General features: G+C 47.7%; 1 protein-coding gene across 1 annotated transcript; it reads left to right on the top strand.

Moving 5' to 3' along the window:
- The first annotated feature begins 706 nt into the window (after positions 1-706).
- Positions 707-1,528, top strand: LOC133917397 (protein GLUTAMINE DUMPER 6-like). The gene has a single exon (XM_062361297.1). It carries the CDS (start codon positions 884-886, stop codon positions 1,301-1,303), a length of 420 nt encoding a protein of 139 aa, XP_062217281.1. The 5' UTR covers positions 707-883; the 3' UTR covers positions 1,304-1,528.
- Positions 1,529-11,735: the final 10,207 nt, after the last annotated feature.

Genomic DNA, 11,735 nt, shown 5'->3' with positions numbered 1-11,735 from the left:
GACCTCGTGTTTCTTTTTTAATGATTCATACTAGTGTTTTACATTAGATCGAGGCCAAAAGTTTGTGGTCAGGTATACGGCTCTATTTGTACTAGTTTTAGATATTTATTTATGTATTTGTGTGGCTTCAAATAAAAAATAATTAATTATAAAGTTTTATCAAGAGCTATAATTTTCATATAAAATTTGTCTTCATCCAATTTTATATGAAAATGTTATAAATTTAAAATGAGCTGCTATCGACCATGGCTGAAATTTTGTTAAGATTATTTGGGTATTTAAATAACCTTAAATTAAAAAAATTCTAACTACAAAGTTATAGATCTTATCGAGAGCTACAATTTTTATATAAAGTTTTCTCTTATCCAACTTCATATGAAAAAATTATGAATTTTTAAGATAAATTATCATCTAATATCACTACTGGATCGTCATACGAATTGGCAGTAATACTCATTATCACTACTGGTTCATAACGCGAACTGACAGTGATACTTGATGAATTATCGCATCGGGTCATAGCTACAGCCTACAATAATAGTTCAAGTGTCACTACAAGCTGATATTATTATCCAACAGTAAAGTATCACTGTCAACTTAACACATCAGCTAAAAGCTTAAACCGATAATAATGTGTCATAACTATCGGCCCATTAACCATGACATTAATGAACCCATAATCCGATATACAAGGCTGTGTTTGCAGTAGTGTTATCCGCCGGTGGACACAGAAACCTGGGGGCACACAGTTTGGCCGCAGCGGGCCACCTCCATGCATTTCCTTCCTTTCTATAAAACCCTGCCCCTTGCCCCTCATCTTGCACACACATACACCACACCAGCAACCTTTGTTGATCAGTACACAAGCTAGCATACACAGGCAATGAGGCCCGCAAGAATCGACATGGCGATGGAGGACGGCGGCGGGGCGTCATCGTCGGTGCAGGAGCCGCTTTACGGCTACGGGCACGTCCAGCCGCCGCCGTTCTGGTCGACGCCAACGCCGTACCTGTTCATCGGCTTCGCGGTGGTGATGGCGCTCATCGCCGTGGCGCTGGCCGTGCTCCTCTGCTCTCGCCGCAGGGAGGAGGAGGGGGAGGGGGAGGCGGGGGTCATGTCCGTGCGCGTGCTGGCGCCGCTGGACAGGGAGGACGTGGCGATGCCCAAGGTGGTCGTCGTGATGGCCGGCGACCACGAGCCGTCGTTCATCGCCAGCGCTGCGCCGCTCGCCTTCGCCGCGGCGGCCAAGGCGGCCCAGATGCCGCAGCACGTCGGCGGCGATAAGGACGGAGCCGCCGTGTAGGCTGCCGTGCCGGCGTGCCCCGTACAAGCTAGCGCGAGTGGCCGCACGAGCAAAATTAAGCGCGAGAAGCAATTTTGTTCCGACTTTTCGTTACTTTCTTGGTATAGTTTTGTGAATTCAATGCTGTCCTTCTGCACGTAATCAAGTACCTGTGCTGGTGCAGAGCTGGAATTAAAGCTGCAAATATGATAATTTGGTCGCGTCATTTACTGTTTGTGGTCTTTAGAGCATTTTCAATCGAGCCCTCTTCTCACTCCTATCCTATATTTAAGAAAAAACAATAAAAATCGGTCTCCAACCGATCCTCTATCCGGTCCCCTTTATTTGAGGAGCCCTCAAATCTCCTCCCTCACCCCTTACATTTAGGGGCTCCTCATCCAACCTCTCATTTGGGAGAGAGAAGAGAGAGGGGGAGAGAGGGGAGAGAGAGTTACCAGATATTAATAAAATAGAGGTGATTCAAATATAAAGGGTCAAATATGAGGGGTCGGTTGGAACGCGTTGAGAAATAGGGGATGAAATCTGGATGAGGAGCCCCTAAATAAGAGGAATATGGGTCAAATATGAGTAGTCGTTTAGAGATGCTCTTAGTTCAGGTTTGGTAGGGTTTTAGATTTTTTCAGAAATATTTTGAATTTGAGTTATTTTTAGAAACGTTTCTCTAATAAATTAAAATTAATTAATGTAATTATTTGACTAATTCAATAAATTCAGATTTTTGAAGATTGTATATGAGGGCGGGAGGGTTGATTCTCCCGTGAAACTCGGTTTTGGCCGATTCTCTCGCGCTTGCAAAAGTTAAGAAACGTTTCTTCCCATTTCTCCCTTGATCGATCCCGGGAACATTTGGCGCAAATTCGAGTGATTCTGGTGAGAAATAGAACCATTTCTTGCATCTAAACGTGGCCTTAATTACATCAGAATTTTCAAGGTCGTCAAAAGAAACAAACAGTTGCGCCCTATTTGGATAAGCGGGACTAGGATTCAAACCTTAGAGTTTCGATTAAACTTGAACTAAATTTCAAGAATTATCAGAGCAAATATTCCTTCCCATATAAACCTACATGGGATGTCTATGTCACTTGAGTGTTTTTGGCTTCCAACACCCTATTTTTTAGCCCTCCAGTTTGATATCTGTAACTTAGATTTAATCTAACTTTAATTGTACTAACAAATAATTGAGTGTTACTGAGACTCTAACACCTGATTTTTTTTATTTACACCAACACTGCTTTGAAATTACACAAAAACTTATTGTAACTCTAATATAAACTAACTGTAACTCTAATATAAACTGGAGGTGTAAATAGAAAATCAGGTGTTGGAGGGTCTAAAAACACATGAATTCTTTTTTGCCTCGTATAACTACCATCCTGAGCACAAATCTCGGAGCACATCCGAGGCACCAAAACTCTAATTGTCGAAAGCCTAATATAAGAAACACGAGTGTTTTTAGCAGTCCCGTGTCACAAATCACCTTTAGTCCCTTTCACCTTTCCTTTCCTTTGCTTTTTAAACAGAAGGGAAAGCTTCTCTCTCTCTCTCTCTGCCTAACGAGTTCTGAGTCGGTAAGCACTATCATATCACATGCATCCGTCCTCATCCGAAACTCCGAATCTAACGAAAGTATACAGATATGATGTGCATGCACTAGCTACTGAAGTGAACTGGTGCCAAAGCTGGCTTAGCTAAGCGCACCATGTTTTGCCTGCTCAGAGTCTGGTGTCTAGATCAAATAGAATGCGCCCACCAAGGAGTACCAATTATAGCCATGTGGTTTCTTACCTTTGAAGCCCTCATTTCTTTTAGTGCATCAGCTGTCACCCGACATTAACTCTACCGTACACAAAGCCTGGCTATTGATCGAATTCATAGCGCGCGGTACATTTTCTATCGAATTAAATTAATTTCACTATTTCGGTAATCTAAATGAAAATTAGGTTCCTTTTAGCTTAGCAAGCCCAACTACAGCGGCGGAAAAAGAGGAGGAAAACTCGAGAGCCTCCTAGCACACTTTTTAATTTTTAGGTATGGAAGAGAAAGAATAAGAGAGAAAAAGAAGGGAGAAAGGAGAGAAAGAGTCACCGACTTTGTAACTCACGATCTTCCACTGCTCAACTAATATATCATATATCGCTTGGTGCAAAAGTCAGAGGCGATTACACATATATTACTCCAAACCGGACCGCGAGTTGCAAACAGCATCGATCGTTCGCTTCGCTTTGCATGTATGTGCTTCAAAATCAAAACTAGTGTGCTGAAAAGTTTCTTCATGGAATAATACATTTGTTGCATGCGTACGTACAGCATATATTCGACCGTTCCCTTCAGGTGGGCTAGCTTAATTATATGTTCAATTTGTCGATGGAAAGCAAGCGAATAAGCACACCCAAATTAACACAGCATATAGAGATGCACATATATATAGCGCTGCTATAGTTTGCAAGAGAGGTTCTCGCTATTGTTTCTGCTGTAAATTGGGACTGGATTACAAGCTTGTGAGTGGATGCATGTCAAAACCACAGACCGGCCTACGGGCGGCTGCGGTTGTCCGCGGCGCCGGCGCCTCCGCCGCCATCTTTCCTCTCTCACTTTTTGTTTTGACACAGACCGGCCTACGGGCGGCTGCGGTTGTCCGCGGCGCCGGCGCCATCTTTCCTCTCTCATTTTTTTTGAAATATTATAAACATTGTAACAGTTAGCAATATCACTAGTGAGTAGTGAGAAATTAAATTGAAATAAATATGTTTTAGTTTGCATGTGATAAGTCATTGATAATGTTGGATTTAAAATAATTTTGGTTGGCATGAGCTTGTTTAGGTGTGATCATGTTTATGGCTAAACCAAAATTTGAATTGAAGCAGGCTGTTTCAGAGTCTAGAAAATTATACTTTATCGGAACATCCGGTGTGTGGTTTTTTACCACACCGGATAGTCCCGTGTTACGGTAAAGTGAGCACCAAAGTATTTTCAGTGCTGAAGCAGAAATAGAAGCAAACACCGGATGGTTCGGTGATGGACTTTGAGGGCACCGGAGTATTTTATGCAGAGAGAAGATTTTTTGTGTCAAGTTTGATTATGTACACCAGATAATCCGGTGCTAAGTTTGTGAACACCGAAGAATGCGTCGAACTTTTTTTTGCAAAGAGGTTACAGAAGGGTGGTTCGGTGGATTGGCATATGACGGATTATCCGGTGATGGACATGAGATCACCGAAAGCTTTCATTGGACATTTTCTTGCAGAGAGCAAAATTTTCCTAAAAGATAATGTTACACTCACTGGATGGTTCGGTGTTCAGGAGCAGAACACACCGGAACATCCAATGTTCACGTTTTCTGCATGATGTGCTCTGAGTTGAAGTTTTTGACTTTTTGCTAACCTGGAGATGTTTTGGAGTGTGGAGAAATGTGTTGGCTTGTTTTAAGGTGTGCAGGTGACGGATGGAACTTGGTGGTAAACGGCGGGTGATCGGGGCTAAGTGAGTGTTTGGTGCTGGACCCGAAAACAGGACGAGAATGGATAGGGTGATTAAGGTGGTCGTAAAAATTAGTAGTGATTTTTTTAAAAGAGAAGATTAAAAAAGGCGAGAGCAGCATAATCGTTAGTTAGGGGTAAGAGGGGACGGGCCCTTATAGAAAGTCAATCCTTCTTTTTCCGATATGCCGCTCCACAAGCAAGGAGTGCCACGCACAAGCGGAGCGAAAACTAAGCATGGGGAATTCCGTCATTCCATGGAAAGCATGCAAAATCCTTTGATTATTTATAGAATCAAAATCAGTATATAGTCTTTCTTGTTCCACTTGCAAGGGACTGTCGGTGTAAAGAATAGTGGGGTCCCCTTGCAGGTAGATCCATGCTGGTAAGATATCAGCAGGTGTTGTATGCCACGTTTGTCCAGAACCAAGGCCACCCTGCGCGACCAGCCAGCGACCGCGTGACCAGTTAGCGACCACGTAACCAGGCTCTTCGACCAAGCTCCGCGACTAGTCACCTGGTCGCAGGAGCAAACCCCGCCACCAGTCTCCTCTGGTCGTGGGGTAGGTATGTGTTCAAATAGTCTAATCACAATAAATATTTTTTCACTCGAGTATTTCCCTTCCCCAGATCCTCTTTCTGGTCGACCAAGGCGTGGTTGGCGCAGAGCTGCTGTGCCCCGTCCCGTAGCATTAAATTCTATCGGACGGCCTGACAGGTATGTCAGGAGGTTTTTTCAGGTGCACAGGCAGTGCGTGGGGACGGGACAGGGTAGTCCAGGCAATCGGGATGACGCAAGCGGTGGAGCGATGTGACAGGCTCTGTAGCGCCGTAGAGAAAATGAGATACGTCTGCTCTTAGTAATGATGGGCCTAGGTGGGAAGCTCTAGCTAGGCCTGGGTCTATGTCTTGACTCATGTATAAATCCTCTCTCCCTCTGATATATAAAGGGAGGAGTACCAGGCTTGTAAACGGACTCTAGAGGTGAACAAGGTCGACAAGAAGGCTGGGCAGGTCGATGACCTCGTCGGGAAGATCTGAAAACAATAATAGTAAAACACCACTCAATCAAGCCTCTCGAGGCAAGGGGGCGGCTGTAATATTACCTGCGGAGCTCTCCCGGGTATTATCGTCGCTTCTGGTATACAGGTAGGCTGGGTGCACCCTTCGCTGTAAGGGGTAGAGCCATCGCTTGATGAAGTCGCGGACGACATCCGACCCTGACAAACTGGCTTTCGCTAGCGCCCTGACCCGATCGGTGAGGGATAGTACCTCGGCGGTCGGCGTGGGAGAGCTCGCCCAACTCTCTACAAGGCACGTCGGCGCCTCAGGCACCCAAAGGTTGTCGAGGGAGTCGTCGGTCATGAGGTAGAACCACTCCTCCCTCCAGCCCGACCACGACGATTTTAGGTTCATCTCCAAGTAGGAGCTGACGACATCGTCTCAAAGACGGAAACTGTAGCTCCCGGTGGCTAGCCCTGGCTGCAGCCAGGCCACATAGAAAAATCTGAAGAGATCGAGACATGGCTCGACCCCAATGAAGTTCTCGCACATGTGAGCGAAGACGCTCAGCATGATGATGTTGGGGTTCAGATGAAGATGACAGATGTCATAGAAAGAAATGACAGTGTAGAAGAACTCGGAGAAAGAGGGGATGAGACCCGCCAAGAAAAATGAAGCGAAGATTGTGATCTCCCCCTAGCGGGGAGCAGGAACATCTCCCCCAGGGTGATACCCGAAGGACAGGCGACGCGGAAGCAGTTGATTCTCGTACATCTGCTTCAACTTCGCGGCAGTGCACTTGGACTTGGCCTCATTTTCGGTGCGCGGCGCCATGGGGATGCAGTGGTGGTTGGTTGAAAGACTCTGCTGAGGGCTGGAGGTGAAGGTCTCTAGCACAAGAGCTCGAGTGGCGGAGAGATTTCTGGGGCCTTTTGTCCTCCCATTTGTAGGATCGACTCGGTTCCGCTGCCCCAGCTCTCGAGGATCCATCTAGGGAACCAAAATTCCCTCAAAATCCAGCGTCCATTAAGGTTTCTCTCTCCCACGATTCTCTCCCTTGTGCACGCTTCCCTAATTTCTCTCTCTCTCTCTCTCACTATCCTTTTTCTATGGATGATTAACCTCCCCTCGAGATGCGATTTTCTGGGCTAAACCACGAAAGTGGACCATATCGCTGACCACTCCCCGGGTGAACTCATGTTCACATAGGCCCCAAGTGGTTCGACTGGGTGCAGCCACGACCATTTGACAAACCGCTCAGTCTACTGCATCCGCGAAGGAGCTTGGGGGCTACTGTCGGTGTAAAGAATAGTGGGGTCCCCTCGCAGGTGGACCCACGCTGGTAAGATATTAGCAGGTGTTGTATGCCACGTTTGTCCAGAACCGTGGCCACCCCGCGTGACCAGCCAATGACTGCGCGACCAGCCAGCGACCGCACAACCAGGCTCTTCGACCAATCTCCGCGACCAGTCACTAGGTCGTAGGAGCAAACCCCGCGACCAGTCTCCTCTGTTCGTGCGACAGGTATGTGTCTAAACAGTCTAATCACAATAAATAATTTTTCACTCGAGTATTTCCCTTCCCAAGGTCCTCTTTCTAGTCGACCAAGGCGTGGTCGGCGCAGAGCTGCCGTGTCCCGTCCTGTAGCATTACATGCTACGGGACGGCCTGACAAGCATGTCAGGAGGTTTTTTGCAAGTGCGCATGCAGCGCGTGGGGACGGGACATGGCAGTCTAGGCGACCGGGATGACGCAGGCGGTAGAGCGATAGGACAGGCTCTGTAGCGCTGTAGAGAAAATGGAATACGTCTGCTCTTAGTAATGATGGGCCTAGGTGGGAAACTCTAGCTAGACCTGGGTCTATGTCTTGACTCATGTATAAATCCTCTCTGATATATAAAGGGAGGAGTACCAAACTTGTAAAAGGACTCTGGAGGCGAAGAAGGCCGAGAAGAAGGCTGGGCAGGAACCCCATTGTTGGAGCAAGAGTTCGTCTTGCCCCAACAAGTACGGTGAGAGTTTCTTTTAAGGAGAAGACTCAAGCTTGAAGACGAAGTTTAAGAGGAAGAAACACCACGAATGTATTGATGGTAGAAAAAATGGATCGCTCTGAGAGGAGTATCACAGCGTGACTTGGTGTGTTTTCACCTTTGTGTCTTTTTTGCTGTCTTGCCCGTCCCCTGCCCAGAGGACCATGGCCTCCTATTTATAGGGCCGTGCGTAACTTGGCGTACAAATTATCATAATATACAAATATCTGGGATCTGACCAAATTACTGGACCTTATCCCGGATAACTAATTTCTACCCGATCGGTGGAGATAAATATCCATCGTGCTAACTATCGTGGTGCCTGCCCCCTGGAGTGCGGCAAGCCGATCGTCGATTGCGGCCCGGCGCCGCACTGTCAGGGGTGTCAGGATAGCCTCCATCATGTCGGGGTGTCAGAGCGGTGTCCATTAGCCTAGGCTTTTAATGCCGGTCACTTCCTTGCAGGCAAAGCACGACTGGTGCTCCTCTTCCGGCAAATTTTTCCTAAGGCCTACTGACTCACCTTGCTGCCTTCGGCAAGGCAACACATGCCTCCCATGGAACCGGGAGGTGAAAGCTTTGGGAAGCAGGGCTCTGGAAGGCCGGGGCTTCTAGAGGCCGAAGCTTCGGGGGACCTGGCTTCGAGAGGTCAGGTTTCTGGCAGGCTTCAGGAGACCGAGCCGGCTGAGCCAAGGGAAGATTTCGTAGGTATGGAGGGGTACTGTGAAGGGATCTGATGACTTCGGAGATCGAGCCTTTAATTGAGGGTCCGGAGATCAAGTTTCCTGAGGGACCTGGATGGTAATCTTCAACCATTATCCTCAGGCTGGTTTATTTTTCCCCCAGCACCCATTTTGTAACCAACTTAGAACACAAGAAGAGAATACACCGGACGTAGGGCTATTACCCTAAGGGGGGCATGAATCTAGATAATCCTCTGTGTTCTTTAGTTGCTCATACACAAACAAATTTAGTAGGCACTCCCTGAACAAAGATCACGCACTCGTCATCCGATATACCCCGGAATTATTATTAGGGATTTACCCTCGACAGGGACGATCAAGGAGGGCTGAGTGAGTCAAATGTGATCCTAGTTGTACACATGAAGGTCAAGCAAAGTATGAAATGGAGGATGGAGATGGCATATTGACAAAGTAAAGCGAAGGGGATGCCGGTGCAACTAACAAGGCGGTCTGGGAGATCAGGAGCGAGAGAGACTTACAGTGGTCAAGATCATAAGATGGAGGACATGCGTCATCATCAGAGCGCTTGCTTCATATGGAAGCAAGGGGCGGCTAGTCACTCTTTGAGAAGCTTGCTAGGGATTCACGGTTTGGCCTCAAAACTATGGGAGGACTGGAGTGGTATGTGGCATTATCGTAAAGCTTGCGTCGAGGTGAAGCTAAGTCGTGAAGGCGCCGAGGCCGTCTGATGAATGGAGAAGAAAATAGATCAAAATACCCTCGGTGGTAGTTAGGATTGTGCTACAAGAGAGGGTATTTTGGGAAAAAGTTAGGAAACTTAGGGGTCAAGTTTCCTAGGCCTATAAATAGAGAGATAGCGCTATGGGAGAGTATGAATCAACCATTTGCGCTCTTGTGCCACCCATATGAGAGCATTGTGTTATGATTTTAGAGGAGAGGAGGATGAATGGTTAGCCTATATAATATGTGAGAGTTTTGAGAGAAAAATCTTTATAATCCACCTAAAATAGGACTGACCTCTTTGAGGAATGAAGTTTATTTTGTTACATATGCTTGAATTCCACTCCATCTAGTTTCCCTCTCTTAGTTTCTGTGACGCCCAATTGTTTTTGCTGCGGCCTGACCTGTCTCCTCGCGCAGTGCAGCTCGGCCCAACCCACTCCTCCCTCTCTCTCGCCGATAGCCTGGGCCCATCTGTCATCCCCGTCTTCCCACTGCTCTCACGCGCTCGCAACTGCATGGCTGAAACCGCCAACCACGTCCCCACGCTCACGCCCACGACTCCATAATGGATTGCTCCCCCAATCGCGCTATATAGATGCGCCCGCAGCACACCGCACCCCCATCCCGCACACCCTCACCCACCTGAGAGACCGCAGCCCCGTCGTCGAGCTGCCATTGTCGCCCCGAAGCTCCACCGTCGTTGACCGCCGTGCCCGAGCCTTCCCCGTCGCGTCTGAGGATGTTGCCGGCACCGTAGGAGTACGGGAAGTCTTCTCCGCTTCTCTTCGACACTATCCCGCCACCGCACAACCATCTTGTCGAGCTCCGGTGAGTTCCGATGCCACCTCGTCATCGATAGCCATTCCCGTTGCGCCCCGAGGTCTACTGACCATCTCTTCGGCATCTCAAGGTCGCGCGGAAGCGTCTTCGACCGTCGATTTCATGTCTCTGTCACCGTAGCCGAGCCTCCGTCGAGCACCATCCGCTGCCACCACTTTCCTCCGTTGCCGACCACCGTCGTGACCTCTCCGGCTGCTGTGAAGCCCTCGGTGAGGATCCACATCGCCTCCTCTTTCAATTGCACCGTGTCTCATTGAGTTTAGTAGGCCATAGCTCAATCCCGCGCTTCGTCGGCGATGTTAAGGCAATGTCTAAGGAGGCGCCGCCGTGTCCCCACCCGCCGGTCACCCTTTCTCCCCCAACCATCGTCAGCCATCCGTTTTGCCGTTTGCGGTCGAGATTAGAAGCCGTGTACCACTTCGCCCCTTTCGAATCGTAGTTGTCGGTTTTGAGTTCAACAGATTGTATTTAATTAGAGGTGGCCTAGTCAGCGTTGCCACATCGGTGCCACATGTTGCGGCCACATCGAAAACCCTGTCCTACGTGGCAAGCCGCGTCAGTGCACATAAGCCCAGTCAGCCGCCTGGTAAGCTAGTGACGTCAGCATGACGCAATAATTAGGTTTTTCAATTCAAAAATAAATCCTTAAATATCTGAAATTAGGTAATTTTACATTTGGACCCCCAAACTTTTCTGTTTTCACAAAAGACCCTTTTCATCCCTTGTAATTTTACTTTTAGCCACCTGTAGTTTTATTTAGTTGCATATACAAATAAGTCCCTGGACTTTCTGTTTCTACAATTTAGCCCTTGTTCTTTTTTAGAAAGGCCCCCAAAGCTTCAAACCATTATAACTTTTCTATTATAGCTCTATTTTAGGTGATTCTTGTGCTCACGCAATCATAGCAGCAAGTAGGATGACCCCCATGAGATCACCTAGAGGGAATTCAAGGACAGTTTCTGCAAGCACCACGTGCCAATAGGGGAAGTGAAACTGAAACAGAAGGTGTTTCTTGGATTAAAGCAAGGTCCCATGTTAGTGTGTGAATACCTTACCAAATTCACGCAGTTATCTCGCTATGCCCTCAGAGATGTGGACATCGATGAGAAGAAATAAGACTGTTTCTTAGAAGGTTTGAACTCGGGACTTCAATATTCTCTCTTAGCCAATGAGTACCCGAGCTTCTAGAAACTTGTTAACAGAGCCTTTATACTAGAAAAGAAGCAAAATTTAGGAGAAGAACACAAGCGGATGATGCAGGGTCAGCCTTCAGGCAGCAACACTCGTCCCCACTTCAACCCACCCCCCACAGGACACGTGTACCATCTGGTAGGCCAAAACCGGCAACGGAGAGCACCCAACCAGACCTCGGGATCTTTCAGTCAGCCAAGGCTGCAGCAGCCCTAGCAGCAATAGTGTTTCAGCTACCAGGCCCCACGCCTAGTGAACTAGAACCAGCAACAGCATGGTCGCACTGGCCAGGGATCTAGTACTATTGGCCCATGCTTCAGCTGTGGGAACTTTGGGCACCTTGCCAATAAGTGTCCCAAAAAGCAGCAGGGTCATACCAAGAACCAGCAGCAGAATCACCCCGGAGGTCAGCCACAGTAGCATCCTCATCAGAACTTCATGAGTGGGTGAGTTAACAATGTTGCAG

Source organism: Phragmites australis, chromosome 5, assembly GCF_958298935.1.
Source record: "Phragmites australis chromosome 5, lpPhrAust1.1, whole genome shotgun sequence".
Classification (NCBI taxonomy): domain Eukaryota; kingdom Viridiplantae; phylum Streptophyta; class Magnoliopsida; order Poales; family Poaceae; genus Phragmites; species Phragmites australis.
Note: the sequence above shows the minus strand (reverse complement) of the source record. Positions and strands in the feature narration are given on the sequence as shown.